The 17,805-nt window shown below is 38.7% G+C and overlaps 1 protein-coding gene and 8 non-coding genes across 9 annotated transcripts; all 9 read left to right on the forward strand.

Moving 5' to 3' along the window:
* The first annotated feature begins 618 nt into the window (after nucleotides 1–618).
* LOC131326224 (F-box protein PP2-B15) lies at nucleotides 619–2,646 on the forward strand. The gene is made up of 3 exons (XM_058358915.1): nucleotides 619–937; nucleotides 1,520–1,638; nucleotides 2,009–2,646. Exons 1-3 carry the CDS (start codon nucleotides 680–682, stop codon nucleotides 2,457–2,459), a joined length of 828 nt encoding a protein of 275 aa, XP_058214898.1. The 5' UTR covers nucleotides 619–679; the 3' UTR covers nucleotides 2,460–2,646.
* Nucleotides 2,647–9,326: 6,680 nt separating this feature from the next.
* Nucleotides 9,327–9,429, forward strand: LOC131328101 (small nucleolar RNA snoR69Y). The gene has a single exon (XR_009200383.1). It is a non-coding gene; the product is annotated as a small nucleolar RNA snoR69Y (small nucleolar RNA).
* Nucleotides 9,430–9,513: 84 nt separating this feature from the next.
* Nucleotides 9,514–9,594, forward strand: LOC131328179 (small nucleolar RNA snoR53Y). The gene has a single exon (XR_009200452.1). It is a non-coding gene; the product is annotated as a small nucleolar RNA snoR53Y (small nucleolar RNA).
* A 1,002-nt stretch (nucleotides 9,595–10,596) lies between these two features.
* On the forward strand, nucleotides 10,597–10,700 carry LOC131328106 (small nucleolar RNA snoR69Y). The gene has a single exon (XR_009200388.1). It is a non-coding gene; the product is annotated as a small nucleolar RNA snoR69Y (small nucleolar RNA).
* An 88-nt stretch (nucleotides 10,701–10,788) lies between these two features.
* Nucleotides 10,789–10,869, forward strand: LOC131328176 (small nucleolar RNA snoR53Y). Its single transcript, XR_009200450.1, has one exon. It is a non-coding gene; the product is annotated as a small nucleolar RNA snoR53Y (small nucleolar RNA).
* A 1,011-nt stretch (nucleotides 10,870–11,880) lies between these two features.
* On the forward strand, nucleotides 11,881–11,985 carry LOC131328107 (small nucleolar RNA snoR69Y). Its single transcript, XR_009200389.1, has one exon. It is a non-coding gene; the product is annotated as a small nucleolar RNA snoR69Y (small nucleolar RNA).
* An 85-nt stretch (nucleotides 11,986–12,070) lies between these two features.
* LOC131328181 (small nucleolar RNA snoR53Y) lies at nucleotides 12,071–12,151 on the forward strand. Its single transcript, XR_009200454.1, has one exon. It is a non-coding gene; the product is annotated as a small nucleolar RNA snoR53Y (small nucleolar RNA).
* A 781-nt stretch (nucleotides 12,152–12,932) lies between these two features.
* Nucleotides 12,933–13,038, forward strand: LOC131328102 (small nucleolar RNA snoR69Y). The gene has a single exon (XR_009200384.1). It is a non-coding gene; the product is annotated as a small nucleolar RNA snoR69Y (small nucleolar RNA).
* A 91-nt stretch (nucleotides 13,039–13,129) lies between these two features.
* Nucleotides 13,130–13,210, forward strand: LOC131328180 (small nucleolar RNA snoR53Y). Its single transcript, XR_009200453.1, has one exon. It is a non-coding gene; the product is annotated as a small nucleolar RNA snoR53Y (small nucleolar RNA).
* The last annotated feature ends 4,595 nt before the right edge of the window (nucleotides 13,211–17,805 follow it).

Consider the following 17,805-nt stretch of genomic DNA (forward strand, 5'->3'; position numbering starts at 1 on the left):
ATTTGCTAGTTTTGTGTTAAATTTTTATGGATTATTAGTTTGTCTCAACGAGAGGAGTCAAAAGAATATAAAATTATTACTTTTACCCAAAATATTGAATTTCTCAAAATATTTGGTAAAAGTCTAAATTTTTTACTTTTTTTCAATTTCTCTTATCGAGACGAACCAATAATTCACAAGAGTTTGACAGAAAATTAACAAATATAAATCCTTTTAAATAATGAAAAAATCTCAAAGTAAACGAGCACAAAATGTAGAGATGTTTGTATTTTATATTTTATAAATGATTGGGGTAAAAAGTTTGGTGAGGATAGTATAAGTATTATAAAAAGTATAGTATAATGACATCACCTTCTCCATCCATTTTCTAATGGGCAGGTAACGACAGGGGGGTCCCTTGGTATTGTCAGGTAAATGAGGGGAAGGCAGTGTCATTTCAGAAACCTCAAGAGAGGTTTCTGTTCGTGTCGGAAACCTCAGTGGAGGTCAGTGAAATTTGCCCTTGAATAAGGGACCACATGATGTCCTCATGTGCCTGATGTCCTCATGTGCCTAACTCATGTCGACATCCTTACCGAGTTTTCTCATGCCAATTACATGGGAAGCCAAATTTGTTCCATGGGAAGCCATGTATATAGTAGCTTTCATTTCCAGTTCTCGTGATCCCTCCTGTTAAACCATGGATGATCTTCTGCCACAAGATTGTGTTGCTCGCATTCTATCTTTTACCTCTCCTCGCGATGCGTGTCGGGTGTCCCTTGTATGCACGGTCGTAGGTGCTGCGGCAAAAACCGACGAGGTGTGGGGAAAATTCTTGCCATCCGATTATTTAGAGGTTCTCTCCAGACTGGTGGAATATTCCTCACTCGTATTCAAGTCGAAAAAAGAATTATACCTTTGGCTCTGTAATCCGAATCTTATCGATAATGGTAACAAGGTAAATTCACTATCTCCTTAATTTGGTCGTCCCAAGTGCACATAATTGATTCAAACTTACAAGATTTGTTAGAAGAAAAAAAAGTTTTGCAACGGCATCGCCATCGTCATCTATACATATAGTGAGGTTAATTCACTAGCTCATTTGGCCGCGTCAAAGTTGATACACACGAACTCCAACTTGTAGGGTGGAGTTAAGATCTTAATTTAAAGGGAGCGGCGAACTAGGACTTTATCCATTATGTTAGTTTGAGTTTCTTCTGTGCTCAGAAACTAAAAAGTTTTGATCGAAGAGATTAAGGGTCCTAACCTGGCATCTTCATAAGCTAATAATACGCAATCAAATTATGAATAAGTTAGAAGACACCTAAATGTATAGAGTATAACTGTATGTGTTTGGTATTCACCTTGAATTAATGACGATGGCTAGCTAGAAGTTAGTACGATCTATCTTTGCTGCGTATACTCATAAGGATATAAGGGGGGTTTTTTTTTTTTATCGCGGCGTATTTAAGTTATCTTACAGTTATATATACTTTGTTCTTGATAAATAGATTGACTCTCCTTGTCATGACTCGATCAGATGTTTTGGTTAGATAAATCAACAAGCAAGAGATGCTGCATGTTGAGTGCTAGAGAGCTTTCGATTACATGGGGAAACGATCATCTCTATTGGTCGTGGAAACCCTTCATTCAATCAAGGTTTGTGAATAATATTTAACCAGTTAAATTTAATTTCTGTACTTTATTTGTTTTGTTACATTCAAGGGTGTATCTAGGATTTTTATCACGTGAGAACAATACTTTATGTCCATATAAACTTTTTTCGAGAAAGAAGTATAAGAGTTTAAATTCTTGCCGGCTGCAGTGAAAACGGTGAGGTTTGCCTTCGTCTTAGAGGGCCATATAGGATGAACGTACGGTTTAGATTATTAAAATAAATGCACGATATGTAGCATGGTGGCCACAATGGAGGCAGCAGAAAACCCAGGTTTACCCCGCCAATGAAAAGACTTTAAACTCTTTTTATTTTTTGGGATTGCAATAATGTCTTTTTCATCTCCCCAAGCAGGTTTGCAGAAGTTGCAGAACTCATAACCACCTGGTGGCTAGAAATTACAGCCAGAATCTCCACTCGAATGCTATCACCCAAAACTACTTACAGTGCCCATCTCATTCTAAATTTGGCTAATCGAGCTTACGGGCTCGACGCGCTCCCATCGGAGGTCTCTATCGAAGTTGGCAACCACCAAGTGATGAGAGGGACGATTTTGCTACGTCGCCCTGAGGATGGCAGGAAACAACCGTTGGAGCGAATTTTTATGGGCGAAGAAGAACGGGTTCCGAGGGAGAGGGGGGATGGGTGGTTGGAGATTGAATTGGGCGAGTTCTTCAATGATGGAATTAATGATCGCGAAGACGTGAGAATGAGTGTGAAGGAGGTTAAGGGTGTTCAGTTGAAAGGTGGTCTTATTGTTGAGGGAATTGAGCTTAGACCTAGGAAGGAATTAAAGGAGGAGTAGTGCGGTTGGAAGGGTAAAAGGGTGAAGGACATGCTTTGGGTTTGTTTTTATGTATTGTTATACTTAATTTTGCATTAAAAGCAAGAAATGAGTATTATGAAAACAGTATAAGAACGAAGGAAGAAAATAAAAATATCGACACCCAAATTCATTTGGGGTGTTGCTAAGAACTTTTTTTTTTTTCCAATTGGCAAAAGTGACAATTTATTAAGAGGGAAAGAGAAGGAAAATTCAACCAAAAGTTCGAAAAAACAGTCAGATGAGAATCAAGCCCAAATACATCTAAAAGGGCAAAGCCCATAACAACTAAACAGCCTAACCCTGCAAAGTGGGCTAAGCCCAGCCCAAAAAAACCCAAAACATAACCCTAAAACTTTTGAAAAACTTCAATCATAACCACCCAACCTCTGTTGCTCACCATTTCAGACAGATAGCAACCATCACCACCAATCAGTGGCCTCTGAAAACCATCAAGCTGCCAATGGCCAACCCATCGGAGAGACCAAGGCCGGCCCAACCCCAAGATGCCTGGGCCTTGGGCATCTCAAAACTGGTAAATTTTAGAGGCACTCTGCTAATTTTCCTATTTGAGTTTAAGTAGAAGTTTTTTTTTAGCTTAATAGAAGGAAAAAATGGCCCATTCCAAGATAAAATAAAGGCCTACATGGATCCAATGAAAGAAAGACCCCAAAAAAACTCAGTGGGACTTTTGTAAATAGGAGATCTAGATGGTCCATTTAATTTTTGAAACAAACAAAACCATCTCTGACTCTCTCACATTTTTGCCCAAACCGAGCCTTATGTCCCAATCACTTGAGGTCAGCTACATGAATCATTTTCCTCCATTGAACTCTGTCAGGGCCACTTGTTCATACAAACCCATTATGCTCATATCTTTGCGCACCAAAGTATCTAATATCAATTGAACGAAGAAGGGTTTTCTAAGAAGGGCCCCGAAAATGGAACGAAACTTAGAAGGGTTTTCTTCTTTTTTCCTAAATCGGCTCACCATCAACGCACCCGGCACCACGGGCCACTGGCCACGCCACGAGTGCACCACCAGCCGTCCAGTCCATGTTCACCATTGGAAGAACAAGGGTTTACTTTGTTGTCTTGGTTTTTTGAGAGATGAGGTCATTGGTCCTAGGAAGAACCACCGGCCAGATTGTATAACTGACTATGTAAGTCTCTCTTCATTTTTAATTTTTTAAGCTTCTAAGGGTTTTTTTTTATTATTATTTAAGCTTCCAAATTTTTTTGTTCTAAGGGCACACTTTTTTTTATTAAACCTTGAACACCAAAACCTTTGGACCAATCTTAGAAGAGACAACACGGTGCTCAACACAAACAAACCTGCCATTACACCCCAAGGTGTCCCATCCCCAACCCATCACGAAGAGACTAGCTGCCTAGTTTAAGTGAAAAATTCCAGGCCTGGCCTCCTGAATTTCAAGAGCGGAGGTAGCGATAGCCGTGTTACAAAAACATAACCCAGGTAGATTTGGCCTTAAACGCATTATCTGAAGAGATGATTCATATTCTCGGTACCATAATTACATCTACGAAAGAGAGCCGCAGGGGTGATTCGTGGGGAGTCTATCGTGACGGGCCAGCCATAGGAAATTTTTCTCAAGCAAAAATTGAGAACTTAGCCAGCATTGTGTACCAAAATGTTCTCTCACTACCGGGTGATACTTTTATGCTCTGTGTTTGAAACCTACCAAAAGTTAAGGAAAAGAAAGAAAAAGTTACAAAGAAAATTCTTTACCTTTGTTTTTTTGATTATAAGAGAGAGAAGAGAAAACAACAAATTCTAGAATTGCGAGTAGTGAAATTTTCCACCCGTTTCCTCTAATTTCCTCCCATTTACTTTTTCTTTATTTTTCTTTTTTCCTAAGTTCCAAACAGAGCATTAAGGCACAAAATCTTGTTTATTCAAGTTAGAAAACATGTTTCCGATGTAACCAAAATAAAAGAGTATGGCTTATTCATGGAGCCGCTGTAAAAGAGGTAATTTGCGGAGTCGCTTGATCTCAGCCGTCCGTTTCGGTATTAAACGGTTCAGATTTTAATGAAACTTTTCCCTGAAAACTTTTTCATTAAAATTCGGACCATCCAATGTACTTTGGACGGACACAATTCACTTTCGTAAACCACTATTCATGAAAAGCTCTGTGAAATAGCTTTCAAAAAAAAAAAGGTTAGAAAATATGTTTCTGTAGAAAGGACGGAGCTACGAAATATGCAACCTTGGGTCAAGCCCAACCAGGCTCAGTCTAGTTCCCAGTCCACAAGGCCTCCCTTTTTGGGGCCTCCCAATACCCACATCATGGCTATATACGTAAAATCATAGAGACCACCCCTCATTAAACCCTAACCCTAGCCCATCGATCGCTTTATTTATACCCCATGCCTCTTCTTCTTCCCCTGCTTCACGAAGCCCTCTGAATCTGCTGAAATCTAACCCACGGGTCTCTCTCTCTCTTTGGATGCTCGTGTTAGTCTAGAGATGTCAAATGGGCCGGGCAGGCACGGCACGACACGTTACAAGCACGGTCTTGACCTGCCACGGCACAGTCTTAGTGGGCCCGGGGCACGACACGGGTACGGAAATGGGCGGCACGACACAGGCACAGGCACGGGCACGGCACGAAAGTTGGCTTGGCATGACACGACGCTGTCGTAGACGGGCACAACATGGGCACGGAAAGTGGACAGGAACGGCACGACACGACACGGTTCTAGCTGGGCACGGGCACGAGTACAGGCACGACACAAGCACGAAAGGGCACGACACAAGGCAAGAAAAAACAAAAAAAAAATTAAATAAGCAAAATGACTTTTTTTAATTTAAAAAAATTAACAATTTCTATTCGGTAAAAAATATTTGTTTACCTTTAAAAAATTAAAGGTAAACAACTAAGATATCTAATTTTAAAAAATTGTGTTTTTAAAAAATCATTTTTTTACCTTTACAAATTTATTAAATTTTATTTGGTAAAAAATATTTGTTTTTATTTTTGTTAGTGAATAGGCTTTGGACCTTTGGTTTGTAAATTTAACATTACAAGATAACAAGTAAAAAATTTTTAAAAAAAACTTATCAAATATTTATGGTGCAGGAGTAATTTAATGCGAAAAGAAATGTGCAATAGTCGTATATTATTTACCCCATATCTAACGAGAAACAAGAAAAAAAAAGTCTGAAACAAAAAATAAGAAAAAAAATACATAGTAGAAATAAGGAAAAAGAAAAAAGAAAAAGAGGTTGTTGGCTAGAATAAGATTTGAACCCAGGTCCCTAGATTTTTTCATACACGAACAACCCACTATACCACCAATTAACTTGTGTTACAAAGTTGAAAAATTAGTATATAATATATAGCTTTATTATATAAAAACGAGGCCATCAAGCAGTAGCCACACAATCACAACGCAATCACAACGATCGATACCATTCAATGCGTTTATTTTGTAGTGCTTAGTGTTTTAATCATGGGATCTAGTTTTTTCGTGCGTCAGATTTTGAAAGGTCTTTCATTGGCATGCTGATTCATTGTTTGATTGAATTTTTTTTACGTTTGATCAAGTATGTAGTGATAAACATTTTACTTGATTATTAACATGAATAATCTAATCCCTTCCACATAAAAGTTAGATGGTTCCGATTTTTAAAAAATAGCTTAGGCAGCCCTCAAGTAGTGCATTATAGGACTTTAATGCTTTTGGAAGCACCGAATGTGTTCCGATGATGTGGTTTCCGATATTTGATTATCACCTATTCATATGAGAATAATTAATTTGACAAGACGTTAAATTATAACGGTTTAGATCGAACGTTCAGAAAAAATAGTCTGTAGCTACCTTTCAAATATATACATTGAACTCAGTTGGTTATGAATCAAAATATTCTGCTATTGTCTAATGTATGTTAAACACATGATCACAAAAATAGTTATGATGATCCATACTGTTCACTTTGTTATTCTTTGTGTTTTAATGACTTTCACCAATTTTTGGGTCTGTCAGGTTTTAAAAGCTCCTTCATCGGGACGTAAATTAATTATTATGAAAAATATTGTTATGTACGATCAAGTACATAACGATAAGAAATTTAATTTATTATTGGCATGAATGATATAATCCCTTCAACGTAAAATCTAGACGGTTCCGATTTTTCAAAAATAGCTCAAGCGCCCCTCAAGTGATGCATCATAGGACTTTACGAGATTTTTTCATTATTGGTGCATATGGATTATTGGTGTCCCGTATGCACATGATCACACGGTTACTATAAAAAGAAATGAGATGTTGCCCTAGCAGACATCTCTCTCCGGGACTCTGTTTCTCACAGTCTTACTCTCGTTATCTCTCTCTGCGACTATGTCTCTCACAATCTCACATCTCTCGCTCTCACCGTCTAAATCTCACTCTTGTCTCTCTCACTCTCTCCACTCTCAACGTCTCTCTCTCTCTCTCTCTCTCTCTCTCTCTCTCTCTTTCACTCCCTAGTCGGTGACTGGTCTGGCAGTGAGTCAAACCCTAGATCGGATAAATTTGTTCCTATATTGCTTCTACTTATGAGGTAGTCCACACGCTAAAAACAGCTTGTAAATTTGTTCCTGCTGTGATATGCTCGGAAGGTTGGCTGTGAGATGGTTAGAATGGATCCTCTGGGAAGATGGTAGGTACATACTGAGCTGATCAGGGACCATCAGATGTGGGTAGTTGAGAATAGAGGGTATGAGATTGAGAGAGAGGGTGCCTTTTGGAGGTGATGAAGGCACAAATTCGGAGGCAAACTTTATGTGAGATTGGAGTATACTTCAGAACACCAACTTATTGTTATCTCCTTTGTCGATATGAAAGGAGACTGATCTTGTTCTTGTACCAAAACTTTTAACGTTTTCCATCTATGCCTTCAGATTCCTGTTAGTTTATTGTTGTATGGAAATACAACTTACATGTTCCATTACTGATTTTTGGTGTAATTCTAGGAAAAATCCGAAGTTGGTACTGGTTCTCAGAGTATGGAATGATGGTGTACAACATGTCAAGAAATAGATACTGTGAAGGAATTGGTAGAGAACATAAAAGCAATCACGGTAAATTTCATTCCTTGTCTTCCCTTTTAAGCTATAAGCCTTCAAACAATCTTTCAATTTTTGTTTTGAAGATTTTTTACATTGAAGCATTCATGCTTTTCAGTTCCCAGTAGAAGCTTTTTCATTCTTATTTTTGCACAATTTAGTTATGTTGTCTCTCTGCTGCGAAAGTAAGAATTTGACTTGACTTGTGTGCTTAGTAACTACTCCATCTGGTACAAGGCCTTAAGTAGTTGTTAGAACCTGGCCTCTTAGTTGGACACTGCATGAGATATTAGTATGACCATTCCACTTATGACTGTCGTAATTTGTTAAGAAAGCTCATGAATCAACTTCAGACTCTTTCAGTCAAAATCAGGGAGTAGCAATGTTTCTCGTATGTGCAGTGTGCACTCTCCCGATTATGATGATATCCTTCAACCAGTAATTTTGTTCCCAGTTAATAAGTTATGGTTTCATTTTCGTTAATCTCAGTTAATAAGCTGAGCAATCAGTCGAAATACCTAAAAATGTTTATTTTTTTTTCAGATTGTTCTGTTTAGAAGAACAGTAATATATACATTGACGTTTTCTTCCTTCCTTTCTCTTTCAGTGATCTACATTGTTGAGTCGTTGACTTAAGAAAGGCTGTTTACTATTAGAAATGCCATGATCCTGATTGCAGAGGTCTGAATGAGTCTTTTCCCCGTTTCTTTAACTACCAAAGTGAATACTTTTCGCTGAGCTGATTGATTGTAACAGGTTACCGATCCCCTTCACGTCCAATCCCCAAAGATGCAATTCCCGATGATACAATTCTATTCAACTTAGGTTCGCACAACGTAGGAGGTTCCACAGATGAGAACCTTGAACATCAACTTGTTCAAAATGGGCAGGAGCACATGAAGTTTTACAGTGACGAAAGCATCACAGACAGCTGCAGGAAGGATGGATGGTGGATTGAAGCCATAAGAGCTGCAGAAAAAATTGAGAATATGCCTAGAACACTAGATCTCACTGAAACGGTTAGTCTTACTAGTTCTTGAGTTCTATGCTTTGATTAATCATAGTACATGGTATCGTCATTGTCATATTCTAAGTTTGTACTAGTCACAGACCATGAAAATGTTTCCATCCATGTTTTCAGGATTGCATGCTCTTCAGTTAATTTTACAGAAACTTACAAACAAACAGAATAGGTGTAATAGGAGTGTACTACAAATAATATTTCAATACAAATACAACCCATGCAATAATATTCTGGATGAAAATTGGTTGGTGATGTGCCGGCACCGGCACGACACGACTTAAAACGGCACGGCCCGACCAAACTAAGTCAACGGGCCGGCACGTCTTGTACAATTGAAAACAGCACAACACAACACGATTTAAGTAAATGGGCCGGCACGACACGACACGATTTAAGTAAATGGGTCGGCACGACACGACACGATTGAAAACAGTACGACACGACACGACACGATTTAAGAAAACGGGCTGGCACGACATGACACGATTGGCAAACGGCACGACACAAAACGACACGACACGATTTAAGTAAACGGGCCGGCACAGCACCACACAATTGACAAACGGCACGGCACGATACGATTTGAGTTAATACTGTAAACGGGCCGACATGACACGGCACGAAGCACAGTTAGCACGGAGTTAAACGACCCGGTTGACACCTCTAGTAAACGGGCATGGCACGAAGCACAGTTGGCATGGAAGTTGCACGGCATGGGACGGCACGACAGACCCGTTTGACACCTCTAAGGGGGTGTATTGCGATGATGATAACCGTTAATCCCAGCTCATTATGAGACCTCTTTTGTGAGATGGTCAGGGAAAATACTCTATCCTAACATGTATCTGAGCTTCGTCCTTTTTTCTTTTTCTTTGATTTTTAGATTTAATTTCTACTTGGTTCTTTATTGAAAAAAAGGAAGAAAGAAAAGGGTTTTGATGTTCTTTGTGATGTTTATGACCATGCTAATTCAGATCATTCTGTGATCGAATACTTCTTTGTCTCATCTTCTAAGGGAACATTCTTCGCCTCTTTTGATTTTCTAATTTTATTTTACTATTCGGTATGCCATCCTATTCTTTTTGTTGGTAATTCTTTTCGCTATTACTGTGAATGTTTTTTAGATCTTTGAATGTTTAAATTTACTAGAATTAGAATCTAGGGGTGCGGTTCCGCTAAATTAAATATATAATAAGCGATTGGCAATAATCAAGTCTTTTCTGCTAAATGGTATTACCATTTTAGCAGATGTATGTGAGGAGCCTAGAAATCATTGGAATATGAAATTTGGTCCATTTAGTTTAGCGAAACACACCATACATAGATTTTAGTTTTCGGAGGTGAGTTAGTTTCTGGACCGTTTTGGCATTGGACGGTTCGGATTTTATTGAAGCTTTCTCCAAAAACTTTTTCATTAAAATCTAGACCGTCCAATGTACTTTGGACAGGCACGATTCACCTCCGTAAACCATTATTCATAAAAAGCTTTGTGAAATGGTTTTTCTTAAAAAAAGATGAAGTTAGAAAACATGTTTCCTTAGAAAGGACCGGGCCGCAAAATATGCAACCTTGGGTCAAGCCCAACCATGCCCAGTCTTGTTCCCAGTCCAAGAGGCCTCCCTTTTTCAGGCCCCCCAGTAACCACATCATGGGTATATATGTAAAATCATAGAGACCCCCTTCAATAAACCCTAACCCTAGCCCATCAATTGCTTTATTTATACCCCATGCCTCTTCTTCTTCCTCTGCTTCACAAAGTCCTCTGAATCTGCCAAAATCTAACCCACAGGTCTCTCTCTGGATGCTCGTGTTAGTATCTGTATGTACAAGTCTGAGAGACGCTTTTCGCTGTAATTTCCAAACAAAGCCTGAAAAGCCTCAATCTTGTTTGGTTGGAAAAATTATTCATTGCCCCCGAGCAAGGGGGCACTGAATGATTTCTCGTTTGGTTGTCAGTTTTGATATTTTTTGAGATAAGTATTTCGTACTTAATTCTTTATATTTTTTTGTAATAAAGGGGGTGTATTGTGATGATGATAATTGTTAATCCCAGCTCATTATGAGACCTCCTCTTTTGTGAGAAGGTCAGGGAAAATACTCTATCCTAACATGTATCTGAACATCGTCCTGTTTTTCTTTTTCTTTGATTTTTAGATTTAATTTCTACTTGGTTCTTTATTGAAAGAAAGAAAGAAAGAAAGAAAAGGGTTTTGATGTTCTCTGTGATGTTTATGACCATGCTAATTCAGATCATTCTCTGATTGAATACTTCTTCGTCTTATCTTCTGAGGGAACATTCTTCGCCTCTTTTGATTTTCTCATTTTATTTTACTATTCGGTCCTCCATCCCTGTTCTTTTTGTTGGTAATTTTTTTCGCTATTACTATGAATGTTTTTGAGACTTTTGAATGTTTAAATTTGCGAGAATTATAATCTAGGGGTGCGGTTCAGCAAAATTAAATATATAATAAGCGATTGGCAATAATCAAGTCTTTTCTCCTAAATGGTATTACTATTTTAGCAGATGTATGTGAGGAGCCTAGAAATCATTAGAATATGAAATTTGGTCCATTTAGTTTAGCGAAACACAACATACATAGATTTTAGTTTTCGGAGGTGAGTTAGTTTTTGGACTATTTCGGCATTGGATGGTCTGAATTTTAATGAAACTTTTTCCGAAAACTTTTTCATTAAAATCCGGATCATCCAATGTACTTTGGACGAGCACGATTCACCTCCGTAAACCACTATTCACGAAAAGCTCTGTGAAATATTTTTTCTTAAAAAAAGATGAAGTTAGAAAACCTGTTTCCGTAGAAAGGACTGGGCCACAAAATATGCAACCTTGGGTCGTCCCTAACCATGCCCTGTCTTGTTCCCAGTCCATAAGGCCTCCCTTTTTCAGGCCCCCCAACAACCACATCATGGGTATATACGTAAAATCATAGAGACCCCCCCCCCCCCCCCTCAATAAACCCTAACCCATGCCCATCAATTGCTTTATTTATACCCCATCTCTCTTCTTCCTCCTTTGCTTCACGAAGCCCTCTGAATCTACTGAAATCTTACACACAGGTCTCTCTCTGGATGCTCGTGTTAGTATCTGTATGTACGAGTCTGAAAGACGCTTTTCGTTGTAATTTCAAAACAAAGCTTGAAACGCCTCCATCTTGTTTGGTTGGAAAACTTATTCATTGCCCCCGAGCAAGGGGCACTGAATGATCTCTCGTTTGGTTGTCAGTTTTGAGATTTTTTGAGATAATTTTTTTGTACTCGATTCTTTGTTTTTTGTTTTGGAATAAAGGAGGTGTATTGCGATGAAGATAACTGTTAATCCCAGCTCATTATGAGACATCCTCTTTTGTGAGAAGGTCAGGGAAAATACTCTATCCTACATGTATCTGAGCTTCGTCCTTTTTTTCTCTTTCTTTCATTTTTAGATTTAATTTCTACTTGGTTCTTTATTGAAAAAAAGAAAGAAATAAAAGGGTTTTGATGTTCTTTGTGATGTTTATGACCATGCTAATTTAGATCATTTGTTGATCGAATACTTCTTCGTCTTATCTTCTGAGGGAACATTCTTCGCCTTTTTTGATTTTCTCATTTTATTTTACTATTCGGTACTCCATCCCTGTTCATTTTGTTGGTAATTCTTTTCGCTATTACTATGAATGTTTTTGAGATCATTGAATGTTTAAATTTACGAGAATTAGAATCTAGGGGTGCGATTCATCTTATCTTCCGAGGGAACATTTTTCGGACCGTCCAATGTACTTTGGACGGGCACGATTCACCTCCATAAAACATTATTCATGAAAAGCTCCATGAAATATTTAAAAAAAAAAAAAGAAGTTTGAAAACTTGTTTCCGTAGAAAGGATCGGGCCACAAAATATGCAACCTTGGGTCAAGCCCGACCATGCCCAGTCTTGTTCCCTGTCCACGAGGCCTCCCTTTTTCAGGCCCCCCAATAACCACATCATGGGTATATACGTAAAATCATAGAGACCCCCTCAATAAACCCTAACCCAAGCCCATCAATCGCTTTATTTATACCCCATGTCTCTTCTTCTTCTTCCTCTGCTTCACGAAGCCCTCTGAATCTGCCGAAATCTGACCCACAGGTCTCTCTCTCTCTGGATGCTCGTGTTAGTATATGTATGGACGAGTCTAAGAGATGGTTTTCGCTGTAAATTCCAAACAAAGCCTGAAAGGCCTCTATCTTGTTTGGTTGGAAATGTTTTTCATTGCCCCCGAGCAAGGGGGCACTGAATGATCTCTCGTTTGGTTGTCAGTTTTGATATTTTTTGAGATAAGTTTTTCGTATTCAATTCTTGATTTTTTTTTTGGAATAAAGGGGGTGTATTACGATGATGATAACTGTTAATCCCAGCTCATTATGAGACCTCCTCTTTTGTGAGAAGGTCAGGGAAAATACTCTATCCTAACATGTATCTGAGCTTCGTCCTTTTTTTTTCTTTTTCTTTGATTTTTAGATTTAATTTCTACTTGGTTTTTTATTGAAAAAAAGAAAGAAAGAAAGAAAAGGGTTTTGATGTTCTCTGTGATGTTTATGACCATGCTAATTCAGATTATTCTGTGATCGAATACTTCTTCATCTTATCTTCTGAGGCAACATTCTTCGCCTCTTTTGATTTTCTCATTTTATTTTTAGTATTCAGTACTCCATCCCTGTTCTTTTTGTTGGTATTTTTTTTGCTATTACTATGAATGTTTTTGAGATCTTTGAATGCTTAAATTTACGAGAATTGGAATCTAGGTATGCAGTTCTTCTAAATTAAATATATAATAAGCGATTGACAATAATCAAGTCTTTTTTGCTAAATGGTATTACCATTTTAGCAGATGTATGTGAGGAGCCTAGAAATCATTGGAATATGTAATTTGGTCCATTTAGTTTAGCGAAACACACCATACATAGATTTTAGTTTTCGGAGGTGAGTTAGTTTCCGAACCGTTTCGGCATTGGACGGTTCGGATTTTAATGAAACTTATCTCCGGAAAACTTTTTCATTAAAATCCAGACCGTCCAATGTGCTTTGGACGGGCACGATTCACCTCCGTAAACTATTATTCATAAAAAGCTCCGTGAAATAGTTTTTCTTAGAAAAAGAAGTTAGAAAACATATTTCGGTAGAAAGGACCGGGCCACAAAATATTCAACCTTGAGTTAAGCCCAACCATGCCTAGTCTTGTTTCCAGTCCACGAGGCCTCCCATTTTCACGTGGCCTCCCATTTTCAAGCCCTCCATTAACCACATCATGGTTATATAAGTAAAATCATAGAGACCCCCCTCAATAAACCCTAACCCTAGCCCATGAATCGCTATATTTATACCCCATGCCTGTTCTTCTTCCTCGGCTTCACAAAGCCCTTTGAATCTGTCGAAATCTAACCCACAGGTCTCTCTTCCTCTCTCTCTCTCTCTGTGGATGCTCGTGTTAGTATTTGTATGTACGAGTCTGAGAGACGGTTTTCGCTGTAATTTCTAGAGGTGTCAAACGTGCTGGGTCGGCACAGGCACGGGCACGGGCACGAGCACGTTTGAAGGTGGCACGTCACGACACAGGCACAGTTTAATCCTAGCACGGCACGCTACGGTATTAGTGGGCACGCTGCACGACATTTAACGCCCCGAAAATTCGGAGACATGAAAAAAATATTGAATTGGGATTTCTAAATAAATTTCCATTTTGAAGCATTAAAATCTCAAAAGTTCTGTCAATTTCAATCAAATCACAATGTACCAACCTTAAAGTAATTTGTCAGATTCTCTTACTGTACAATATAAAAGTAATTAATAGGAATTACAGAGCAACTAAGGGTGTAACCAGAGTTCGATAATATCTTCTTTGGTCGACGACAAATCATTCTTTGCCCACAGCCCTTCTGCTATCGGTCAACATCACTTCACTTTTTCATACGACCCTTCTGCTTTGTCTTCAGTACGTGGCATTCGAGTTACCAGGGCAACATAGAACCGTGAGCGATGACGCTCAATAGCCAAAACCCACCCGAACCCATAACTTACACACAAGAAGATAAAGAGTGCAATGCAAAATACGGCGCTTGGTTTCATTATTATCCTTCAACTTATATGAAAGTCTAGGATCTCCACCTTGAGATCCGTCCTACCCTCAACCTCCAGCGTAAGGCACCCCAGTGTGATTCAGATTGCTCCTTGCTGTGTCCCGCTGATAGCTACCAAATTATTTACTCGGATCTACAGTCGAGGCAACCACGCAAGGAAGGAACCAAACCTGTTCTCGCAGCCAATCACCACTGTACCCTACCTAGAGTTACGTTTCTCAAACAACCTGGGCCCCTGTTAGCACCCATCTTAGCACAAGACTAGCCCTTGTTAGCACCCATCTTAAATTCATAACTCAATCACTTTCCGATTTATCCTTTACTTATCAGCGTCTACGTGATCCGCTAATCGTATACCACCCCGGCTTCTAATGTCCATTCTATGTTTTCGAAATCGTGTATGTCCACAGTTAACATGAATTAAGCACGAGACAAAATAAATTATGCTTCACGTGGACTAATAACCATGTTCACCTTTCATTAACAACTATCACTTAAACAGAGTAATCGACCTAACACCAATTGTCTCGTAAACTAATACTTTCATTTAACAAATTTAGATATCCTCATCATTAAGACATTTCAACAAAACATGCTAACATTTATTCATGCCATAGAAACTAATCATGCGATTGAATATTATATTAAGAAAATGAAGTGATTCCTCTTGTTTTTTCCTTTTCTTTTTCAAAACAAAAATTTTCATTTAATCTACATCACCTCGGAGTGTTGACAATATTAGAATAGTTCGTATTTGCAACAAAATTTGGATCGAATCGAAACTAATTAACTTCGGAACTTAATATTAACTTTACTACTCAAGAGTTAGATTTATAAGCTCTTAAATCACGAGAGGCTAAACTGTAACACTCCAAACCAATTTTAAAAGAAAACAACAGTTATGGCCAACGGAAACAATGTCCGGATCAACCGGCGACGTTGGGACCGAATTTACATTCCTAAACACGAAACAATCAATACGAAACATAATATATATTTAGGGAGGTGAGTTCGGACTACCTCTCGTCTGACGAAACGGGGTTTGAAGAGATTTCGGTGGCGGGTCAAAGCGGCAGCGAAGCTCGGCTGTTCATGGCAATGGTGGTGAGGAGCTGATTGGTGGTGGCGGTTCCAGCTGTGGTGACGCGGTGGCGATGGTGACTCCAATTGTGGTGATGGCCGGCTGGGTGGGTTACTCGGTGGGGGGAGGTTTCGGTGGTGAAGGAGTTCGAAGACGGTGGCGATGGTGGCACGAGGTGTTCGGTTACCGCGGAGAGGAGGAGATGGTGGTACACGACTGTGAGGTGGAGGAGCTCGGTGGTGCTTGGAGAAGATGGAGGAGCTACGGTGGTGAGTGGAGAATGGAGGAGGTGGTGATGGCGAGAGGTGGCGGCGGCTGATCTCTCTCTCTCTATCTACCGAGTGTGTGTGTGTGTGTGTTTGTTGGGAACAAAAGAAGGAAGAGAAGGAAATAAGAAGGAAGTTTACCTGGAGGGGAATTGAAGAAGTGGAGTAACCAATGGGTAAGAGATTATGTGCCATCGAATTTTGATGGAGGAAGATGATGAAATATTTTGTTTCTATTCTTCTATTTTTTTTTCTCTTCAGCCGAAAGTACGAAATGGGAAAGGGTAAAATGATTTTGTGTACACATGTGCACACAATAAGGAATTTACTTGTTAGACACGCATGCGCGCCCAATCGATTACGAAAATAAAATTGGTGTGACGACATAAATAATTTTTCGCATTAAATAAACTAAAGAGCAAAATAATATTTTTGTTTTGGAAATTATTATTATTTATTAAAAATACCGGGTCTTTACACGACACAGGCACGGAAGTGAGTGGGAACGACACGGACATGGCATGGAAGTTGGCACGGCACAGCACGACATGACACGGTCTTAGACGGGCACATCACGGGCACGAGACGGAAGTGGGATGGGGCACGATTCACGATACGGCACGAGCACAGGCACGAACACGAGCACGGAAGTATGACGGGCATGGCACGACAGAACACGGTTCTAGTCGGGCACGGCATGACATGGCACAGGCTCAACACAACACGGTTCTTGTCGGGCACGTCAAGGCACGGCACGAGACTTGAAAAAACCAAAAAAAAATGTTATTAAATAAACAAGGGATTTCAAATTATACTTTACTTTATTTCTATGTATTTTTTGATAATTCAATAATTTATTAATCTTTTCCTTTTATTTAATTAAAATAAGCTTTTAAAATATTTTATATGATTAAGAAAATTTGAATAAAAAACATAATGATATACCAATTACCACACATATACTGATATACATTGCGTTTTATCTAATAAAGATTTAAAAAAAAAAATACATAGAAAATAAATAAGAAAAAAACTAATTTAAAAAAAAAAAACCTCCATGTGATTCAAATCCAAGTCCTAATGTCCTATGGAACTTGTCACACATCACAAACCACCAAGGCCATTAATCATGTTATGTTATTACTTGGAACAACTAATAATAAATAAGAAAAAAAAATGGTTTTAAAGAATAATTCCTATGGGAATCGAACACAAGTCCTTAAGGACTTGACACACATCTCAAACCACCAAAGCCAACAATCTTTTTGTGCTTATAATTGGAACAAGTAATATATATTATATAATTCTATTTTATAAAAATGGGCCTCTTGTATGGTAGCCACACAATTGCGACACAACTATGACGATCCATACCGTTTATTTTGTTGTTCTTGGTGTTTTAATGACTCGCGCAATTTTCAGGTATATCGGGTTTTGGAGCCCTTTCATCGGGACATAGATTCATTAATATGAAATTTTTTGTTATGTGCAATCAAGTATATAACGATAACCAATGTACTTCATTTTTTGCACGAATGATATAATCACTCCCACGTAAAAGGTAGACGGTTCTGATTTTCAAAAAACAGCTCGGGTGGCGCTCGAGTGATAGATTATAGGACTTTACGAGAATTTTCGATAAGTTGGTGCATATGGATTATGGTGTCTCGTATGCACATGATCACACAGATCATATAAAAGCAATGAGGTGCTGCCCTAGCAGTCATCTGATCTCACTCTCTCAACGTCTCTCCCTCTCCCTCTCTCTCTCTCC

The sequence above is a fragment of the Rhododendron vialii genome, chromosome 5a, assembly GCF_030253575.1.
Source record: "Rhododendron vialii isolate Sample 1 chromosome 5a, ASM3025357v1".
Lineage (NCBI taxonomy): Eukaryota > Viridiplantae > Streptophyta > Magnoliopsida > Ericales > Ericaceae > Rhododendron > Rhododendron vialii.